The sequence below is a fragment of the Phalacrocorax carbo genome, chromosome 1, assembly GCF_963921805.1.
Source record: "Phalacrocorax carbo chromosome 1, bPhaCar2.1, whole genome shotgun sequence".
NCBI classification, from domain to species: Eukaryota; Metazoa; Chordata; class Aves; order Suliformes; family Phalacrocoracidae; genus Phalacrocorax; species Phalacrocorax carbo.
This window is the reverse complement of record NC_087513.1, coordinates 153,881,279-153,904,945: the sequence shown is the minus strand read 5'-3', so window position 1 is coordinate 153,904,945 and position 23,667 is coordinate 153,881,279. Positions and strand designations below refer to the sequence as shown.

The following is a 23,667-nucleotide window of genomic DNA, read 5'->3' as shown; positions in this document are numbered from 1 at the left end:
AACCTTATTCTTAGCTCAAGGCTGTCATGGACGATAGATCCTAAAGCGTATGAATATAGTGCAAAAACAGTATCTTTTTCAAAACTTGCTGCTTGCCTAGGAAAGTATTTTCAGTCATTTATGGTGGTCTAGAATAACGAGAATATTTTATATTATATCTTTTATTTGAATTTAATAACACCTACTTTAAAAAAGCATTTTGCATTAGTATGTAGATAATTTTTTTATTATTCTGTCTGAGATGTATCCAAAATGAATCCATGTGAATAAATCATTAGTTTAGGAAAATATTTGAAAAAAGGGATTTGTTTTGTCTTGACAAAACCTGGATTTTTGGAGGAAAATTTATTTCAAACATTTCATTTGACTAAAAATATGTGATTTTGCTGAGGGAGAATTTTAAGTTGGAGAACAGGGATTTTAATATAAGTAATAGTGGTAACTTACATATATTTTACAAGCCTAGTATACTGAACACATGGAATATCAGACCTTGCCTCAGTACATACCTAATATATCATGGCCCAGCTTCAAAAAGTGATAACTACACCTTGAAACAACACATAGTTCAAATCACTGAGAGAACAGGGTCAGGCTTCCTCTCTGCACCAGGCAGAAAAGGACTGAAATGCTGGATTTTCGCAAGATTTGACCTGGCTCCTAGTCTGCAAGCCTGTGTCTGTCCAGAGGAAGTCCAGATGATTTGAAGATGTAGAAAAAGATCCATATTTATAAATACTTTACACAAGTTTCATTCAGAAGAACAAACAGAAAAACCCAGCTGGCCATAGTTACAAAGCTGTGGAGATGCACCACTATAAGAGGGACACTAAAACCAGAGTAGAGAGGCCAAAAAAGAATAAGGATTATTCCTTCTCTTTAAAATTCTTGTTCTGTTTTTCTCACAGTCAGGGTTTTTTTATGGGATTATTCATGCAATTTATATTTTCATGAGTTAAATCATATATCAGTAACCATGTAAGAGTTAATTCTCATTTATCAAATTATAAAATAAACAAAACCATTTTTAATACGGAAAATAGCAGACTGGAAGACAAACATGTTTCACAGTGTGTTTTTATGCCAGTTTCATGATTGAACAAGAAACTGAACATGAACATGAAACAGAACTATGTCTAGCACAGTACAGCATCTCATAAGTAGTTTATGATTCATTGCATTTGAACTTTGAATTGTTTCCATAAAGTTTCTGTGGGTATTGCGTATAATATGCAAAGAATGTGTCTCACTTCATTTTTTCTTATCTAAGAGTTACATATTGAGGCCCAGAATCCCCTTACCTAGTTTTAGCCACACAAAATGTACATGCCTAGTCTAATCAAATACTTCAGATTAGATATTATCCATTTCTAGTTAGCAAATCTCAGGTGATCTACTGAGAACAATTGAACTTCCATATCTCTTACCAGGATGAATCTTTTTCTCATGGTGGCTAGCTCGGTTCAGTTGACTAAAGAGGGAGTAGTGATATGCTGTTTATGGATACCGTAGTAGCATGAAAATTTGGAATATATGCAATATGAAGCAATACCAAAACTGCTGGATACCAGACCTACCATGGTGTCTGTGATTCTAATTTGTGTGGGGCTTAATACCACCTATTGTGGACTCACTGTGTTTCTGCTTCTGCGTTTGCTTCCCCTCACCCCGCCTTTCAGATCCTCTGTAGTGCGATGTGAGTGGTCTTCCCAGTCTGGCAGAAGTGATGGGGAAGCGCCGGCAGTGGGCCTCGCTCTAGGATCACTGTGCAGAGATGTTTGTTTCTCTTGACTACAGAGGGAGACTACCTGGCTCTTTTACACTGGATGACTGGCTTTTACACAGCTAAATTTTGGGCAGCTAATTCCCACATGGAAAGTGCACAATAAGTACAAGAATTACAAAAAATCTATGTACTGAGGAGATGAAGTTGTAAGTTCTGGACCTACTGCTGACTTCCCGTGTGACCTAAAGACATTAATTTGAAAGCAAACTGCAGGCTCGTTTCCCATTCTCTTTACATTGCTTCTGCGATGAAAAGGAGCCAGAGGAAGAGAAGCCAGGGATTTCCGCATTGCAGGAGGAATCCCTAGCCAGTGTATAGGTAATGTGTTATTTGTAGGCTCTTTCAGTACAATTGCTCCTTCTGTAAACCAGAATGAATAGTTATGATGCTATTCATACTTGGTAAACAATAATTGTTGCAGTTTCAGTGAGCATGGAAATAGTAAATATCCAGGCAAATGTGTGATTTTTTCATTCTTTCTTAGTAAAACATGTCAAGGACTTTTGAATCTCATGCTGAAATCAGCTAATGCATAAATGTCAGATTATAAATTAGTATTGTTCTGCTTTAGGTTTGCCTGAGGAGAATGAATATTCAAGACTGTCAGCCAGCACTACAGCAGGCTCATCGATTCAAAGACATAGGGAGAGCCACACTAGTCAGGTAAATATATCACTGATGGTCTACTAGAACCAGTAATAGAGAAAAAAACTCATAGTAGCTGCATGTTGAAATCTGTCTTGATTCATATTTGTGTGTTGGCACTGAAAAATGCAAACTTCTTTTACAGGTTTGTATTGAGCTAAGGACAATAATGAATTTGCTCTTAGCGCTTTTTGCTGGGAGAATAATCATCCTGAAAGGTTCTCATAGTAGAGTTCAAAGTTCATTAAACATACTCTTGCTGGTTGCAAGGATGCTATTTTCAGGCAGGAAATATGTCTCTTCACCCTGAGAGGACCAAGATGTTATCTCTTTCAAGACATTCATTCATACTAGAAAGAGTTGCATGATAATGAACCTCACAGGAATAAAAGCATAATTATATCACCCTTTTGTATATATAAGTAATGAAGGCTTTAAAAGAGGTCGTCACTGGTTTTATACAGATATCAATAAGTAAAAATTAAGATCAAAATATCTATCCGTTAAAACAGCAATAGGTATAGAGGTAGCATAAACTTTCACTTCGGTTCTTTTAAAATTTCTGTTTAGTTAATGTCACTTTAAAATAACAACACAGAATTAAGTTTGATGTGCATTAAGTGAACAAAAAGGAATACAATTTGTCATAATGTATTTTCTTCATTCTTTTCTTCAACATTTTAAATATGATGTGAAACACGTTACTTTCTAAGAAGCCAATTCAGGCATGAAGGCATTCAAGAAATTTTATTTCACTTAAATGACATTATGTGTTCTCCTGTTGTCTTTGTGTCTTCAGTCTGCTTTTCTAAAAGGGTAGTCCCAAGTAATTTTTTTCATTTGACATGACTGTAAGAATTTTACAGTAAAGCCAAATATTGTGCAAAGAGAAAATATATTGGAGCTGAGAGGAATTTCGTCAACAGAAACCACTCATTGACCAATGGTACAAACAAATGTTCCAAACTATTTTACCAGAAGGTAAAGTAAGTGCTTTATCACATTTAAAAGCTACTTGTCTGCAAGGGAGAGCTGAAATTTCATTATGACAAAATACTGGCCCTAACTAAGTTAATTAGTATTTGGCCATTTGACTCCAACAGGAGTGGGATTCAACCTTTAACATCATATTTGGTCTTAATGTAACTCTGAACACCAATGTGTTTAAACTGAGTAAATATGTGACCAAACTACTGCAAAAGTCTTCACTTTTCGTTTTTCTGCCCCACTGTCCAAAGCACACAAATACAGCACTTCTGAATTGAAAAATTGGGTCAAGGCAGCACTCGGCACTACACTAACCTCTTCAGATATGTAAGTGGGGCAAGTCAGAGCTGTCCTGGCACACATAGGCACACACCCACCTTGCACACAGTAACAAATCTTTGCCATCTTTATACCTCTTAGACTCTCAAAACATATTTTGACCATATTGTGAAAAAATACTTATACAGGTCACAGAATCACAGAATGGTAGGGGTTGGAAGGGACCTCTGGAGATCATCTTGTCCAACCCCACTGCTTCAGCAGGCACACCCAGAGCAGGGGGCACAGGAATGCGTCCAGGTGGGTTTTGAACATCTCCAGGGAAGGAGACCCCACAGCCTCCCTGGGCAGCCTGTGCCACTGCTCTGGCACCCTCACAGGAAAGGAGTTTTTTCCTCATATTGAGGTGGAACTTCCTGTGTTCCAACTTGTGCCCATTGCCCCTTGGCCTGTCACTGGGCACCACTGAAAAGAGCCTAGTCCCACCCTCCTGACACCCACCCTCTAGATATTTATAGGTATTGATGAGATCCTCCCTCAGTCTTCTCTTCTCCAGGAGAATAAACCCATGTCTCTCAGGCTTTCCTCATAAGGGAGATGCTCCAGTCCCCTGAGCATCTCGTTAGCTCTCTGCTGGACTTGCTCAAGCAGTTCCACGTCCCTCTTGAACTGGAGGGCCCAAAGCTGGACACAGTACTCCAAATGTGGTCTCACTAGGGCAGAGTAGAGGGGGAGGATAACCTCTCTCAACCTGCTGGCCACACTCCTTTTAATGCACCCCAGGACACCACTGGCCTTCTTGGCCACAAGGGCACATTGTTGGCTCATGGTCAGCTTGCTGTCCCCCAACAATCCCAGGTCCTTCTCTACAGAGCAGCCTCCAGTATGTCAGCCCCCAGCCTGTACTGGTACCTGGGGTTGTTCCTCCCCAGGTGCAGGACCTTGCACTTGCCCTTGTTGAATTTCATGAGGTGCCCCTCGGCCCATCTCTCCAGCCTGTCCAAGTCTCGCTGGATGGCAGCACAGCCTTCTGGTGTATCAGCCCCTCCTCCCAGCTTGGTGTCATCAGGGAACTTGCTGAGGTTACACTCTGTCCCATCATCCAGGTCACTGATGAATATGTTGAACAGGTCTACTACCTCCAGACCAGTATACTGGATGAGGATATGGGATTATGAAAATGACCGAAGGAAATATTTTCAACTATCTTTGTTACTTATTTAATGATCAACCATATATTTGTTAGGCATGAGTGTCACCAAAGAGCCATCTCTAGTGAATGAGAAAGCCAAGTCCCAGGCACTGTTCCAGTTATAAACCTAACACAGTGAGAGTTTTTTGTCCTGAAGCTCATTACCCCATCTGTTGCTAAAATGCTCACCTGCAGCCAAGGAGGATCATGTTTAAATTACTACATCAGCGCAGTACATGGAGAATTAAATGAACTAGGTAGATTATCTATCTTCTTCTTATCTTTGCAAATGGGAACTGTATCCTTATATGAAATTAGTCTGCAACGTTTAAATGCTTCATTTTAGAAGCAGATCTTTAACCATTTTCAAACCTGTATTTTTGATTTCTCCAAAACTACTTGCCAAAAGCTGAACACAATTGCAATTAGGTACTTTGAAATGTCACTTTTTAGTAAATAGATGTTTTGCCAAAGTGTTTCACAAATCTTTAAAATAGATTCCATGCCATGTACTCAGAATTACATGCAGGGACATTCCTTAAATGCAAGATCAGTAAGAACTGTGATAAGATTAGAGAAGAAACCTGCAGTTCTGTGATTTTTGATACAATTGCCTTAATAAATAAACATCTTCCAAAATGGTGTTGCCAAAAGAAAAATGAAAAAAGTCTTCCTCCCAAAAAAAAGAAAAAAAATCTTTTAAAAAGTCTGTGCTCACAAGGCTGAGAATTCCTACTGTAAACAGCGTTCTTCACCATTTTCAGAGCATGGCATATATATGAAAATGATTGGTTTTAATGACATTTGACATTTCTTAGCATGCTGCTGGTGACTCTAACAGCGTACAACCCTACTGTAAAAGTCTTTGCCAGGCTTCACTGCAGTAACCTTATCACTTTAAAGTAATTCTTGCACAGATGTATGAAACAGGACAGATTGTTTCACAGATCTGTGAAGGTACTGATTGACTAATTGCTTTAGAGGGAGGAACATAGACCGGGTCCTTGGATTTCTTGGCAGACACTCTGTCATTTCAGCTAAAGGAAACTGGTTCATTAGCTTTCAGGGACTTCTAATATTTATGGGGTTCTTTAATATCTCCCTGCTAGTTCCTTACTGTAGTGGCATGAGTTAATTTCATTTTTGTCACACGATCTCAAGGCTCATATACACCCAAGTAAAGTTTAGGCATTGTGACTTACGGTACCATAATGTTGTCACATCAGGTGATAATTACCTGCATCACTGCCTGATACTTCCTGCACACTGCAAACCTACACACTTTAGAGAGCAAATTCTTCAGCTCAATATCTGTCAACACACATCATAAGGATCAATCTTTTATCAAGCACTTTTGGAAGCAATTACCAAGAATAAAATATCATGCAAGTGTGAACTCAGCAACTGAACTGATCATTTTTAAAGTAAAGGCTGCTCAAAACAAAACAAAAGTTCACTGTTGCCCATAAATGCTACTTTTCTAGGGCAATGGTTACTTAAGTGTCCATTTTCATCAAAATTAAAAAGGACAAAAATTGAAAAACATTGTTGAAATACTGATAAAGTATTTCTCATTTGAAAGTTATAAAACAAAATTCTACACTATTCTCCTAGAAAAAGGGGAAGAGTATTAAAAATAAATTTTGATTTTTGTCTCATCAGAAATAAAAGAACTTACATTAAAAGAGATGAAGTCTTGCATGTCAAAAGAACAACAAAGTATGTGTTTTTTAAACTAATACCTTGTCCTTCGTATTTTTCTGTGGCACTGCAGTCAGATTTCCAAGTGATTACATCTATAGGTTGCAAGTGCGTGCCACATAAACCTAACATCTGATATAACACTGTAGCATCACCTCCACCCTCAAAGATGAAAACTGGAGCATGAATTTGGGGGTCAAACCAGTTACCAAGCAGTTTCACGTGCTTTAGTTTGTTCAGATAGTAGATCTTTAAAAGACTATTTGTTAGCAAAGAGACACAAATGCTCTTTTCACCAACCCAGCACACCAGCTTTCATGTATTTTGTGCTTTCCTTGTAAACCAAAGCATTCTAGTTGAGGAAATCTTCAAAATGTAATCTAGAAATCTACAGTAAAATGCTGCTGCAAGAAAAAATATCCTGATCTACCCTTACAAGAAAACCTGCTTCACTGTTAGTAACTAAGCCCACATATATCAGCTGCAAGGACTGCTGTTATATCTAACTAACTGAGTTATATCTAACTCAGCTTCTACAGAAAAACTTTTGGTAGCTGTGCTGCACCTCTTGCTCCCCAAACAGGAGAAACTAGGAAACTTCCTTTTCCAAACTTGATTTAAAATTACTGATTTAAAATTATTTAAATGCTTATTGTTTCAAATTGCTTCAGTGCTTCATTTAAATAGTTTAGGACTTCCAAATGTGCCTGGATCTGTAGTCTTTAATTCTTACCCCATAATTTTTTTCCAGAGGCAAAGAAACCACCAAAATGGAACAGATGTTTCTTCTGGTCATTTCTGCCATGCTTTTGCTTAGATAGAAAATTTTGTCATGACTAAGAGTCATTTCTATTCAGTTACACTCCAGGAAGTGATCCCAAAGCATACTGAAGACTCCACAAATGTTGACGTTGCTTGGCGGGGTCTAAAACCAAAACCTCCTCTAAAATAAAAAAGTTTTTAGAAGATATTACCTCTGTGCACTTCTTTTGTTTTTACATGAAGCATTTCTCAGTTCCTTAACCAGTCCAATTGGCTCTCTTTACCAGACTGTATTTATTGCTTCCTCAGTTCTCGATAGCTCCTATGAGTGTGTATGTTTAAAAGATAGAACATAAAGACTGTTGAAATATGTAAGTTCCTTGGAATGTCAGCAACATCAGCAAGATGAAAAATAAAGTCAACAAAAGCAAGACTTTGGCATCTCACACAAAAGCTAAGAGGCCCTGTCGTCTTTTTTTTTTTTTTTTCCACAGATCCAGAGCTGTATTTTTTTTATTTCTTTGGTAAAAATATTTTGAAGTTGCTATTATCATTCACTACAAAGTGGGAAGTGGTGTGAGAAAGATACAGTGGAATGAAGAAAAGCAGGCCAACTAAAAGACTCCTTGTTTCTTATGTGGGCAGCAAGAAGCAACATGGTCTGTCTGTAACGGGATGAGATGGACGGCCTGGAGATAATGAACAGATGGGAAGTGAGGGGCAGATTAAAGACTAGAGTGATAATAAGCATGTGTGTGGGGTGGGAGTGGGGAGTAAAACAGCACCAGATAAAGGATGATTCAGAGAAGTAAGGTTAGAGGAAGAATAAAATGACTGAGAGAAGGTAAACAATAAAATAGAATAGGGGATTTAGAAAGAGGGAAAAAGGAAGATCCAGAGACAAAAAAAGAAAAAGAGAAAAAAAAAGATGTGAGAAAAACAACTAAAAGGAAGATAAGAAAAACAGGAGGGGAAGAACCAAGGACAGAGCACATGGTGGTGCAGTAAAAACAGAGAGGGACTAAGGAGTAAAACAGTAGAAAGTCTATGTGAAGTTCCAGATATAATATTAATCTTCATACACATATCAATGTGATCTTTTATGTTCCATAAAACAAAAATCATTGTAATAATCCACCTACATTGATAGGGTGCTTTCTATGCAAGGAAGTTTGCAACCGTCATCTCCTGAAGATTCAGCCACTCAAGAAGAAAGATTGAAAATTTCCCACTAAAAGGTGTAAAGCCTTTTTGTGCAGTTTAGCTTCCTAACGGCTGAATGTTGGCTTATTTGTAATCGGATGATGTCATATGCATTCAGCGTCCTATGGAAATACTCCCAGTACAAGACGCAAATAAGCAAGTAGCTTGCCATCCTAGTAGGTTAAGTAATATCAGACATACAATACACCCTGGCATAAGATTTTGGTTACCCATTTCTGAAACACATTTTATCTGTCACGTGCTCAAAGAGGTAGGATTAAAAATTATGGTTATTTTTTCACATATTGTTATATTAAAAAATCTGCCATCTTATCTCTTCTATTTTGTTTAAACCCCATAGTGCAGGTTGGCAGATCGCAGTAATATAGGAGCCAACATCTGACAATGAAAAATTGGAAATGTCTTTTCAGATTCGTGAAGAATGTATTTATTGTTTCATTATAGCTTAAGCCATAGCTCTTATTTCATGAAATCTCATTGCTTCCAGCAGTCTCTTCCCTCAGAAAGAGCTGCATATTCATTATAGTTTCAAGGGCCTTCTTTGTTCCTACTTGATTTAATATTTGTTGCCAATCACATCTTCTGTTCAAAAGTTAAAAAAAATTAATAGTCAAGAATGCAACGTGTTGCTGCCCCCCGCCCATTGTCACAGTTCTAAACACTGGGCTCTAACATTCGTTACTAATGTCTGTCATGTTTGCCTATTAGCTGGAAGTAATCTTTGATCATCTTTGAAGCAAAACGTGGCAATCAAACAAGTCTGTTGTAATAAAGAAATCGCTAACGCCTTTGTAAACACATAACATCCAAGAGAGGGCATAGAATGTTATATATTTATCATTGATCTGAATCAGTATATCCCCCTCAATTGTGTTTTGTTTATTGTTTTGACAGTAATGTCAAAGAATTCTCTTTGTAATGCCACATACAGACAAAAATCAGGTCTTATAACACAACGTGGCTTTATTTTTAGAAGACTTGCAGTCAAAAACATGTGCCTCATAGATTAAATGGTATGAGGTAATGCATAGTATAAATTCATCAGTAGGTACAATATCTTGTGTTTCTGTATCAAGGGCTTTTGGAGGGCTAACGTCCCCCTCCTCAGCAAGTATGTCCTAGATCTATCTGCTGTGACCTCCCAAAGGAAAGCACAGGTTCTCCTCTTTGAACCAGTAGATACCACAGCCATGTCCCTGCACATCTGAGGCCCCTTTTGTGTCTCCACTGCCTCATCCTCATTGCATTTTCCCCTGGAGGAAGGCTGTGATTGTTGAGGAGAAGGGAGCAGAACCTCCTAAGCATCCCTCTGCCTAAGCCAGATGTTTGGCTAGTGTGTAGTTATTCCCCTTGGGCTGCCACAATGGCCAATGCGTCACTTTAAAAGGCTGTTTCAAATCTGAGTTCAATGGGAGTGTGATCCACTACCCCACTGACAGCACCTGTGGAGAGTGACTACGCTTCTGACTTAGTCATAAGTGCCTGGTATGAGAGAGTATAAATGAGTCCCTCTGCCCTTCGTTCTGCTGCTGCCACACACTGCTGCCTACATCTAGATCAGCAGAGATTTAGACTGCTAGCAGACCATAAATTAAGTGGTGTTTGCCTCTAATGTTGTTTGACCATAAGCGTAGTGTTTTTATACAAGAAAGTATGATGCACAGCATTAGCAACTATGAGTTGATGCTTTTGTAATCGCTTCAGAAACATTGCAGCAAAACTAGTCTCTAACAGTTCGGGTAAAATATCTCCATTACTACCACAAAAGAGCAGCGATCAATGGGGTAGCAACATGATTCAGTTTTTTCGCATGTTTTTTGTTAGAGTATGTGCAAAGTGGTATCAGCATTGTTAGGTCAGCTGTTCTGAAGACCCCTACAATAACTGATTTGTTTTCAGAACTCATCTTGAGAAAGGCACAGTTGCTATCCTGAACATAATCTTTTTCTCAAGTGTCAGAGGCGAATTAGGAGGATGCTCTGAAGGTTTTAAAGAGCGCTGTGTAGTCAGTTTATCTGGAAAGAGAAATATTACCTCAGAGAAAAAAAAAAAACCAGTCTATTTCAATATTGATGTTTTAGCCACTCTGGGAAGGTGTCGTTTTGTAGCTGATATCAGAAATCTACAGCTAAAGAAATGCAGCCAAAACAAATAGCAATAAATAAATAAATGAAACCCACAAGATCCAAATAAGTAAATAAAATACAACCTTGTTTTGAATGTATAGGCTTGTCCAACTGTATTCCCAGAGCAGGTAAGCAGAGTGCCTGGCGTGTGCTGTCATATATTATTGAACACTGCCTACCTTGTTCCAATATTTTCTGCCAGATTACACATTACAGCTATACTCAGGACTTGTGCACCGATTTTATTTTGCAAAGATATAATAACTTTGCCTGCTGAAATATCTCTAAGCTATATGGAAGATAATTAACCTAATTGAGAATATTGTGGTCCCAGGCATGTTATTACCTCACCGAGAGAAAGGTATAAAAGTATGGAAGACCAAGCCCTGCTTTTACAACTAAAATGTGTTCCTGCAAAAACAAAAAAAACCTCACCCAAAACCAAACATGCCCCCCAAAAAACAAAAACAGACAAACAAAATAAAACAAACAAAACAAACCAGGAACCCCCAAGAGTATGAGAGAAAATCAAACAACTTATACCAGAAATAGAATTGCAGTCAGATGAAGAATATAAAATCTTCTGTCAGAGGCACACCAAAGGTGTGTGTAGCCCAGGGTTCTCTTTCTGACAAAAACGAGAAGGCACTGCTGCCTAGGGAAAGCAGAGACATGTGGGGTGCCTTTTTGCTAGTGTGATTGCTCGGTTTCCAGCGTCTGTGAGGAAGGGCCTTCTGGAGGCAGAGTTCATTTTGTAGCTAGTAATCCTTGGTGGGATTTTCTTTCATGACTTTTTCTGGAAAATCCTTTCAGAAAGCCAAACCAAAGCAAACATGGAATTCATTTTTTTAGGATGAAGCTTGAGAGTTTTCCAAACACCAATGTGATAGCAGAGGGCTGGGCTGGGCAATCAAAGACGCCTGTGCCTGCATGGTCACTGACACCAGAATATCCTGCTTCCAGCATCACCCCACGACTGATGTTTGGAAGAAAATTAAATCTGTCCCTCAAAAACTCCAGCTAGCTGAAAAATGCTTGTCAGATGGGAAAGCATTTCTTCCTGACTCTTGTGGTGATCGGATTTTGTTGAGAAATGTAGTCCCTTTTTAGTTTTATTATAAATATAAATTTACTTTTAAGATCACCCCCAATTTTTTTAAAAAAGCAAAGTTATAACCTCCTTTGGTATGTCATCTATGTGACACCTGTTCTGAAGTTAGTTTATACTTTTGATGTAATAAGAAATTTTAACTGAGAGGGAAAAAATATTTTCTTGCTTAGAAGAAAGTAGATGCAATATATGTACATGTATCGGTTCTGGATCTCATGTTTAACTCTATTTAAGCTGGCATACCTCCTCCAGAGCGGTTCAAGATTTGCACCAGACAGAACACCTGTCGTCTTTGCCATTTTCTCCTTTCCAACAAACCCATTTGCCGTCCATTCGGAGAGTTTTATTTTTGCAGCTTGTAAGGTTGCTGTAAGACAAAGAAAAATCAGCCGCAGTTTAGAATAATGATTAACTAAAATCACTTTATTGTTGCATACCACATGTCAAGTTATTATGTCAAGCGGGTCTGCATTTGCAAAAAAAATAATTGCATGTCCCAGCATTCACAAGACAATCACATGAGTCCGCTTGGATCCCAGTGGTGTGTTTGTATTTGAAGACTTTTAATTGGAATTTAGAAGCATGTAAACTCATTTATCATAGCTGCTCTCTACTCCCTGCTGGGGTCTTACGTGGCCAATGCAGGTTTCCCAGTCAAACACAAATTTACATATTGATTTGATTTATGTTGAATGCTTGCCTAGGCTTCTTAACACACCCTTGGTTTACTGTGTGCTTTCCCCTTGTATCTTTAAATAAGCATTGTATTGGTAAATAACATGTGGGCTGACAGATGTTTTTATTTCATTCAAGAATTGGTGCAAAAGCAATCCTTTCCTGATTTAAGCTTTATTGTGACACAGAAAAAAAAAACAAATATACCTGTTTGATCCTGAAAGATCAGGGGTTTTTGAGAGGTTGCACTGTGCCTGTGCTGTAGTTTGGAAAAAAGATGTGACGTTGGAAGCAGTCAGTGTAGAGGCTTATCAGATGCAAAAAGAAAACAGAAAGATGAAGCCATTGAAGTGACTTAGAAACATTTTTTTGAGAGAGATGCATGCCTGTCACAGGCTGAATAAAAATGTGTTGGTCTTGCTAATAATCACATACAGTATGAATTATTTCCATAATTCCTGAATGAAATTGTGCCTTTAGTTCTGAAGTGAGAGGTGAGAGCATCCTGATCACTTCTGTCTTTCAAACTGATGATCCACAGGAGACCCACTGGGGTTTGTGAACTGCTTTTGAAAGCTCTAATAAAGATAACTGGATCACCTATTGGCTGAAATTTGTTCTGCTTACTTTTTTAGGCAGCCTACAAACCAGAAAAGATTAAAAACATGGGTTTTGTCAAGGCAGTTCCATTTCTAATATTGTCATCAACATTTTACATTTATTGCATAATTCACTTTAGATCCTGATCAAATTTTAGACAGATGCAGTCATTGCTCTTCTAGGCTCAATCTCCCCATGGATTCCATGGTGGGACCTCAACTTTACTAAAAATTTAAAATGCTAATGGAATAGAAACATAATAATACTGTGATAATTAATCCTGAGCATCTACTAACAGTTACTTCAAAGCACCAACATTGACAAATCTATTAAAGAACGTAATTGGCAATATTTCTCTGAAGGGAAAATGTGGACTAGCTACTTCATGCAAATATCTCAGGAGCACAGATTTATATGCTGTACATGTCCTTAAACTGTGTTGTGATTTAAAAATCTGTTTTCTGTTGCGCTTACATGTCTATATTCAGGAATTTTACTAAAACTTACAGAAGCAACTGAAAATAGAACAGTAATAAAGCATGCTGAGCTACATTTTGTGCAAGAAAATTATTTTTATGTTTTAATGTCCAAGAATATAGTTAAATACTTCTTTTCATTTCCTGTTCAATAGTAGTAGAAAAATCCATGCAATCAAAAATGACTAGAGTACGACACACATATTTTTGAAAAAGTAAACCCTACATTTGTCAGGGAGAGAGCAAAATGAGATGAAATACTCAAAAGAATCTACTAATGCAAATTAATAAATCATTGTTTGGCAGACAGTTTAATGAGTCCTTTAGCCATAGCTTGATGATTAAGACTCTGTTGCATTTGACACTCGAATAGATAAGCTCTTTTTTACCTCTGAATGTTACAAAATAACCTCTGTAAAGTTGTAGCATTTGATCTTCTAATGCAAAATGAAATTCCTGAGATTCTAGAGCCAAATCTCTAAATAAGTCAAATTAAAGTTAATTTTAATTGGACACATTAATCTTTTTATCTGGCATACCTTTTGTCACAAATGATTTTAAAACATGAAACCTTCAACTTCCCATAATTAAAAACTCGCTGAACTTTTTAACTAACCTAATAAATAAGACTATCATTAAAATAATATATTGACCTATCTTATAGCAACTCAGCTTGATCCTAAGAGAAAGTTGAAATCCGGTATGTTCGCTTTAAGCCATAAAATGAAATTTAGGCAGAATTTAGAAGCCCAGATCCAGAAGGCAGTACAGGGGCTCATTCTCCAGTGACTGTACAATACTTAAATGTGTATAACTCGGTAGGAAAAATCATGCTTTCAGATTTTCATGGTTGCTAACATACAACCAAAGTGCTCTGTCTCCAGTATCTCTTGTGTGCTAAAACCACAAGGAACTCACTCTGAAGGATTTGCTTTAGGATACTTATCACACAGGGACAGCACAAAGCACAGGAGCCAAAGCCCTTCTTCCTTGCACTCAGAGTCCGCCTCTTGTAGTTGCAGTGTCCGCTCAGCATGAGGGAACTCAGTCTCTTCCTTAATCTGAGAAAAGTCAGATCCACACCTTCTGATTTCCCAGTATGCTCTAACCACTAGATAATGATGAAAGTCCTTCCATGCATGTCCTGATGGGACTGAGCAATTGGTGCTCTGTCACCAACCCAAATCCCTAGTGCCGGGAGGAGAGCGCTTGTTTCTGCAGTCTGATAGTTTGGACTGTGGGGCGGGAGGAACGAATTCTGGGATCTCTTCCCTGGGCTTCTCATTACAGATTTGTTTTGTCCATCTTGCCATATTTTGCAGTGGAAAATAAAGATGTTGCTTAACTGCTTCAATCCATTGCCATTTCCAATGAATAGCTTTGGTAACTCCATATGCTCTTCTCTTATGTGCCCCTGCCTTTTACACCTCAGCTTTTCCTGTTTGCTCGGTAAGGACTCTGGATACCAAACTCAGGGGTGGTGTTTCCACCAGATGGCAGGGCTGTTAAATGCTAGGTATTCAAATTCTACCTATTTTAGTGGGTCTAGCCCAAATGCTATGTTGTGCATATCTGATTGACCATTGACTTTGAGTAGGAAAATCCTGGTCTACAGTTGGTACCACCTCTACCCCTTAATGGCTGAAGTTCTTTGTTCAGTGTTCATTGAAAAGTTCAGTAGCCTTAAAGTATTTACTTCCTACACACCTCATTCACCCTTCACTAAATACCTGTTTGTGATATAGAATAATAATGAAGAAACATAGCTTGCTGTTTTACATTGTGCTTCATGTAAAATTATTCAGCAAATCTTTTCTATAATGAATATGTATAATAAATATTTAGCTTGTCACAGATCTAATCATGAATGGAACAGAGAAAAGACATTCAAAAGAAAAAAGTTATTCAAATAGATCTTATTAAATTAATAGATCCATTTAAACCTGTTCCATTTCTTGTTCATTTTCCCCCATTTCATTTCCAATGCATTTCCATTGCATGCCCTTCATCCAGGTTGAAATATAATCTTTTTCTAGCTTACTTACCAGAACAATCTCATAATGAATAAAGATTTGAGATATTTTTCCATCCTTGTTTAAAACATGCAATAGAAGATGTACACTTATTTGTGGACTGGACCAACATTTGTCCACTCTACATTGGAAAACGAGCTCTATAGTAAAACCGCTGACCCAACATTAATTTACAGCTTGCATAAGCAGGGTCGGGATAATAAAGCTTCTTCAGTGCCTATAAGCTATAAATAGGATGCATTTGTCAATTGCCTTGCCCAGGCAAATTGTACTCACTTTTCACCCTGCACCTGTGTGCCTTTACGTTTCTTAGAATAGCAGTGACGCTGCCTCTATTCAAAATCTTTGTCCATCTTTCAAAACTGAAAATTCCTCCATCCTTCATTAGAGCCATGTTATCAAACTTTTGTCACCTGAGCACGTCCAAAACCACAGCTTCTCAAAATATGTTTTCTTATAAGTATACTAGTCTACTGGTGTTCAGGCATGTCTTTATTTATCTCTGAAACCCTTTCATAGGAAATTCTTGCAACAACAGTCTAACACAGCTTGCTTTTTGTATGTTCCAGCACCTCTCTGAGAAATGTGCCTCATACAGGTTCTTGAAATGCCTAAAATTTAGATGTAAATAAGGCGTCTAAATTGGGAAGACTGGATTCTAATCTACCTGTTTTCTAAACTGCGTGATGCGCATAATTTAAATCCGCAAAAATCTATAGAAATTGGCCATGGTAAGCCGCAGTGCCTCCCAAACTATACACTTGTTGTATAGGATTAAACTACCTGACCTGTCTTTCTTGATAAATTGTTTCCAATTACAAACTTTTCATTAGCCTTCTCATCTTCCCTACTGACACTGGAAAAAAAGGAAAAGGAAAAGGTAATGTGTTTTGGTACACAGGAAGTCTCTGATATCCTTCTAATAATATCTGTGGAACATTTCATTTTCCTTTTAGTCACTGAAATGCTCGGTTGCATTTTGGGTAAACATAAAAGCAAAGAGGTTTTTGATTTCCCAGTGGTATGCAATTGGGATGGCACCAAAATATACTGTAATGAAGTCTTTCCAACACTTTCAATTTTTCTTCTTTTTTCTTAAAAATACAGAATTTACAGCTGTACTTGAAATTATAATTCCTTTTATTAGGGCATTATATAGCTTAATTCATTTGTCTTTGAAGTATCAACTGACCAGAAATTAAGCAGATTCCTCATCAGTCTTCAAGCATCTCCATGTAAGGGCTCATTCCTTCTCTGACAGCACATGTAAAAGGTCTGGCTTGCACAAGACACTTTTGAAGCAGCAGTGTGAAGCCTGTGGAAGCTTCTGTACCCAGGTACCTGCTATTCCATGAAGGAACAGCAGGAGCCACAAGAAATGGCAAAGTCTTCTACCCTGGGAACCTCATTGCCTGTCAGGGACAAAAATGCCCTTCAGCCCTCCTTGCAACTATAACTGACCACGTGCATAGTGTCTCACGAGCACGTAAGGGCACTGCACATCAATTCCTTTATCATGGTAACTAGCATGCAGCCGTCTCTCATTATGACAAGAAATGCAACCTTGACAAGAATAGCCATACTTCTCACATAAGCCTGTTGTGCAAGGTGAAATATGGGCATGTTAGTCATGTCACAGGTGCCTCTTATAGGTGCCCCTGTGGGGTCATTAAGAAGGGCCTTAAGGTCCTTAAAAAGGTAGCAGGGTAAGGGCCGTGGGCCATTAGCTGTTACAGTGGGTTTGGCTCATATTCCCTGGATAGGGCCCTTCTGCTATGGAATACCCCCAAGTGAATAGCTCTAGGTGCTGCTGTACTGCATAGGTGCTGAGTACGCCTTAAAGGATGGTGGGGTGGACTTCATAGCTTCGTGGACTGGTGCTGTCATGAGGGCTTCAAACTGACTTGAACCAAATAAATAATCTTTGGAACAGAAAAGTTAAATGGGACAGAACAGTTTCTTCTAGGTGGATTGTGAATCTAGTACAGAACTGTTTGGCTACTTCAAGATGAATTAATAACTAGTTTCAGGCCTGAAACTATATTTTAAGTTGTTAATGTATTCTCTGGAGGAAGACAAGGGCCAGCCCCTGGTTCTAAGGATAACACCTGCCTGTGACAAGTAGCATTACTAATTCTAAGCAGCAAAACAGGTTATAGTTTCTCAGTTATGGCTATTTGGGTGTTTACATGTAGGTGCAAAACCTTGTTACTCCTGCAGCTGCTATTTGCTCTGTGTAAAGGAATATTTTGTGAGTATAACAGTATTATATGACAGTTTTAAGACTAAGCTGTTAGAAACACGGACTATTCATCACTGTAGCCAGTCTGTTTTGTGTGTTTCAGAGGACTGCGTTCATGTACCCTTGCTGACATAGAGGAGTTTTTTCCATTTGTTTAATTTTTGGCACCTGCTTCATACAACTTCAGTTCCATGACTTTCAGACATAAGAATGAAACAAGGCAATTCTAAATCAGTAATTTTCTTTATTTTCTTTATTTTCAATGTAAAGAATGATAAATGGAGCAGTGAGTTAGGCACAAAGTTTTAAACCCTTTTGGAGGAGAAAGTTGCTTCAAATTATTAACAGGGTTATTTGACCTGATTTCTTTCAGCTGTGGCACAAATGAGAGCAGCTTACCCTCAGCCAAAGTGTAGAACTTGAGTGCTTACCCACATGCATCTATTTATTCCTTTAATTATAGATATTAGAATGGGAGCACTCACGGCCACTCACCATCTGACATGGCTAAGCCAGGGCACACCATAGCAGTGTCAGGATTTCTGTTTATCATCCTACCAAAATGTGTGGATGAGCTTATAATGCTCCTTGGAGCTCTTTGCAAATAATGGATGGAGAGCAGAAGGTGGTTTCCTCCTCACACAGGTCTTGGCAGTATAAAACACATTTCATGAGTTCAAGGGAAGGTTGTTTTGCTGAAAGTCATTATTTATACATCATTGTACATGTCACCGAGTTCTTTACAAAGGACTTAAGAAAACTGGACCTGCATCTGCCCTGCCCACAGGTTTAGATCCATGACAAAAGAGACAGTGGATCCTGTGTTGAAGTATCATTCAGTATGGACATTACAGTTTTACACTGCCAGGAAAATTAACTTTGCCCACCTTTATTATTATTATTATTTATTTCTACTAACAGGTTATTCATCAGCTTAGACTTTCAGAGAATGAGAGTGTGGCCCTGCAAGAGCTTCTAGACTGGAGGAGAAAGCTGTGTGAAGAGAGAGAAGACTGGCAGCAAATCTTGCACAACACTGAGCAAAGAATCACAGCTCCACCTCCACCCCCTTGTAAAAAGCCAACGCTGCTGAAGAAGGTAGAAGATACCTCCTGCAACAGACTCTCTTCGGGCATATGGGATACCACCATGTGATTCAGATGTGTGTGTCTGCAGACTGTTAGGAATGAAACCGTTTAATTATTTCAATCTGCACAATCAGCAAGTTTTCTTCCCTTCACAAAGCATGCAGGGATTTTTTATAAGCACTCATTCAAGAGCACATGATGGAGGAGCTGTTTAGAGCTGTGGTGTGTGCAGGTACACGTGTGTGTTTGCTCCTTTCATATATATACACATATACATATATGTGTGCATCTGTGAGTATATATGTGTGTGTGTGTGTATATATATGGAGACAAACTGCACTATAAGTACTTAGTTCAAAAGTACAAGACAGTCACTTAGAGTTCTCCCATGGACAATGAAGAAACTATGTTGAGCAAATGATGACGGGGAGAAGTGACTGACAGGCATTTTAGAGAGATTAGGAAGGTCTGTGTGCACACTGTACAGCTGTTTTATATAGTACAAAACTATGATGTTTCTTGTTCCCTAATGAATGGTTTTATTATATTACATGTATACATATATATATTTCTTTGTAGATGTCTGTGTTCTATTGGCGTTGCAAACCTGAAGATTATTTACATGTTTATTACTGGTGTTTTATAACTTTATGCAATTGGTGCTGTCGTTCTTTCTTCAAAATACAGGTAATAAATTCAGTACTCACATTTTTCTTTCATAGTTTATCTTTAACAACATACCAAACAGTTTCAACACTGTGTTGTTTTGGTTTTTTTTCAGAACTGCAATATCCTTTCTAAAGCCCGATCCTGAAATTCTTGTAAAGCCCCTATATGCAGGTGTGATTCGATGCCGTTCAAAGCCATGAATTATAGAGCATGACTTCTTTTCAGTAGACCTGTGTTTCTGAACGTGTGAACTGTGAATTCTGCAGTTACATCTCAAATCTTATTTCATTCTGGGTTATGTAAAATAATGAGGCACTTATTTAAATTATAAGTGTGGTTTGAAATTCATACCTGATTATCTGTAAGGTCAGGTGTCAGTGGAAAGATACATAATGGTAATGAGGTATGAAAATAAGGCTGTGATTTACTGTTACAAGCCAGAAGGCTTTATGGAGATGGGTATATCAAAGGATTATGTCCTTATAGTGGTACAGTGATGCATTTATACCTCAAATTTCATGTAATGAAATGGTTTCAGAAATCGGAGCATTCTAGTTGGCGAACATGAGTTCTGAGCAGTAATATTAATTTATGAAAAACATGCTGCTGGAAACTTGTTAGCTACTGCTCAGCAGTCTTTCAAACGCTGCTTTGCCACTAAAAGTTGTAATTTATATATATACACAGGTATTTTGTTAGGGACCACTTACTGTAAATTCTTGGAGTATGTAGAGCCAGTGTGAAACACTCTTCTTGGCTGTTTGCCCCATTCCTATTGGGATCCAGGAAAAAGTGCTTGTAATTTTGCAAGTGGATGTAAAACTAATATTTTCAAATGTAAGCTACGTTTTAAAAAGTGAGCTCACCCTTGGTTGAAAGTTGTTGGGAAAGGAAAAAAAAAAAACCTCTTTAGAGAGGTAGGTTTTTCCATCATGTTTGACGGAAGCTTCAAGCAGGCTGAATGGCAAAAAGCAATCACATGCTTGTTTGTTTGTTTGTTTTCACAGGGAAGCAGCAAAACTCAGATTGTTCCCATGAGTATCATCAAGCTGTAGGCAGAATTAAGCACCTTCTCTTGCTGGTGTTTAAAAGAGACATTTCGAGTGGGCGAGGAAGGGGAGGGACCAGGTTAGCTCAGAATTTTACTGTGTTACCACTGTTAGCTTCACAGAAGTCCTGTCTGTAAGATTACCCATTTCTATTTCACGGAGAAGCAGGCACTCTGAATCTTACCTTCAGCTGATGTACATGGCCATAGATCATGACTTTACCCAGGAGGGGCAGACGACCACTGTGAGGTTATGCAGAAAACAACTCTCACCCACCAAACAATTATGTCAGAACGGGGCTTTGGCTGGAAGAAGTGAGGTTTCTTCCTTTTCACTCAGGTGACCAGGGACACACAAAGATCCCTGTGTGAGAGTGAAACGGAATGGCTCCAGAACTGGATGCAGGAATGCTACTTAACCTGACCTTGCAACTACATTGCTTCCAGGGTGTGAGTTGCTATCCCTACATGGCACAGCATTGCTATACATAGTCATTAACGACATCTACCCAGCTAGCTTAGCCATCCTGAACACTTCACTGCACTGAGACATACAGACATGCCCTGAGGCTTATTGCTCCTCAGACAGCCTGGCAAATAGGCCTCTCGGAAGCTCTAGCATATTGCTAACTCTAATGCCCACTAGCTGGCTTGGTGACTGGTAGCAATCAATCCACAGCAGCCTGGAGGTTTAGGGCAAGCTGTAAAAACTGACTGAAAAGCCGGTTTAGATCATGCCAAGATCCTTGCTATGGCAGTGAGCTTGCTACCAGTCACCGAGCTAGCTATTTGTAAGGTGAGCTTGTGCATCTCCAGATGACACTGTGGTTGTTGCACTTGTAATGCAAGAGCTCCCAAAGGGGAGAGAATACATTTGTCAAGTGGAGTTTAAAATGGGATATAGTATAAATGCACATTATACGATCTGCAATCGTTACTAAAAGTTGTCTCAGAGCAGTCATCGGCCTCAACTGCAGGAGCTCAAAAGGGGTCTAAGGAACCTTTCTGCTACTCTTCTAAAGTCTGTATTGCGCCCTTTTACAGCAGTACTGCCCAAATGTGGGAGAAAGGTGAGCAGATTTTCTAGCATTCATCAGTACAGTTACATGGGAGAAGCCAGTACAAACCTGATTCAGGCAATCTGATTCTCTGGACAAAGGGCAAAGCAGATTACTCCCTGCTGTGCAGAAGGTCTTTGTTCTATTTTTTGCAAACTTGGGTAAGACATACATTTTCTGGGGCTCTTCCTTAAAGCATGTAACCGCAGTGCAATACAACAAGCTAAACGGCAGAAGATATGAGACCTTTTCAATTTTGTTATTAATTCCAGGTTATGTAATGACTAACTTTTTACTTGGGAAGATTTTTTAGGATATTCCATTAAAATATAGTTCTACAGGAATAAAATATTTGTGTTAAAACATGTTTTAAATATTTCTCTAATGGCAGTAAGACACTCCAGAGTGTGACTTATGATGTCATAATTCACACCTAGTGTGTTCATTGGTCCCTTGGCCTTTGGCCTCATGCCTAACAATGCAGTTGGTAGGGAATTATTACACCATAATTCACACCCTACTGTGTCTTATTGCTTAAATACCCATACCCCCAGAGGTGTCTTAAAACTACCATTAAAGTTTATATTGTGTATCAAAATGTGTTTACAGGGCTTGGAAAATATACTATTGACATTTTGAAATGTTGAGAAGTAGTTTTAGCAGAACTGTACAGTGCTCGTAAATTAATCTCCCCAGCGGAGTATGCACCAGCCAATTACAATATTTCTTGAGTGTATGAAGTTCTCTCTTGCACATTAAAAAATAGCTTAGACAAAAAAAAAGCCTTATGAATTTAATATTCTAAAGGGAAAGATTAAACTCTATGAGCGTGTTAATGCCCTTAATATCCAATGAACAATCTAAAATATATTTATATTTGCAATAAAGCAATTTCAGGAAGCTGGGGTTATCATTAGATAATCACTCCTCCACATTGTGCCTTATTGCTTAATTTTTAATATGTGAAACAAACAAAACTTCTAACAAATCAGCCTGTCCTTCAGTATAAGGTAAGAAGAATCAGAAGTGTTTTACACTTGGTCTTAAAGCCAAGGGAATTCTAAAACCATATTAAACCACAATAAAAGAAAAACAACAGCTGTTGGCATGAGAAATTTTTAAAGCTTGTAAACCTTACTTGTTACTCCTGAAATAGCACTTGGTGTTTTTTAGTTGCTGTAGTTACATTCCTATTGCAGGTTATAAGCAATACGCTGCTTTTGAAAGCTGATTTAGACGTTCAGAGAAGTACATGCACCAATACTTTACAAAAGATCTGTGTACAGCATGAAGTGATAAGCCTTTTAAAAATTTGTATTGTTTACAAAACAATAGTATGATTGTTGAATAAGTGAATTACATTTCCCTTTTTGACAGTGATCCTTTTATTGCTTCTGAAAGGTTGACTTGTTTTCATTAATAACTTTATTATACTGCAGATCCTTTGTGAGTGGGACAAAGAATTTCATTAACTTGCTAAGAAAGCGTAATAGGTTGTAGCATAGTTCTAAAGTGATAGTAATAGCTATATTCATTGTAGTTTTAAATTCTGCCTTATAGTATTGAGATCCCTAGTAATCCCATTATTCTTATCTCTATAAAGCCTGCTAATATCTGAAATGCTCTGAGGAACCTAAAATAAGTTTTGCCATTCGCTTGTTAAATAATAAATGTAATTAAACTCTGTACAAGTCAGTTCTCCAGAATGGTATTAAACATTTCCTGGATTTCTGTTCTAAATATATAGTTTTTAAAAAGAAAACACAACCTGAGCAAACAGTATCTGAACAAAGCAGAAGGTCGCATAAGGAAATGCTTTTCTTCCAGTTTTGCTGTTCTCTGTATACTCAGGATTTTCATTATGAGAAGAAATAAATAAACCCCAGTACTGGCTTATCCTGTGGCTGTGAGAATTAGATCATTAGCAAAGGCTGTCTGTCCTTTGACCTGTGGTTTGGCCATTTC

The 23,667-nt window shown here is 38.2% G+C and overlaps 1 protein-coding gene across 3 annotated transcripts in view; it reads left to right on the top strand.

Moving 5' to 3' along the window:
• Positions 1-19,633, top strand: part of MYO16 (myosin XVI) — a 418,633-nt gene extending 399,000 nt beyond the window's left edge. For 2 of the 3 annotated variants that reach the window (XM_064440435.1, XM_064440442.1), the window contains exons 34-35: positions 2,358-2,449; positions 18,761-19,633. In XM_064440435.1, the coding sequence (XP_064296505.1) occupies positions 2,358-2,449; positions 18,761-18,994 (326 nt within the window). In that variant the 3' untranslated portion in view covers positions 18,995-19,633. Of the gene's footprint in view, positions 1-2,357; positions 2,450-7,341; positions 8,575-18,760 lie in introns of those variants that run through there. The other variant, XM_064440450.1, reaches the window with a different exon arrangement.
• Positions 19,634-23,667: the final 4,034 nt, after the last annotated feature.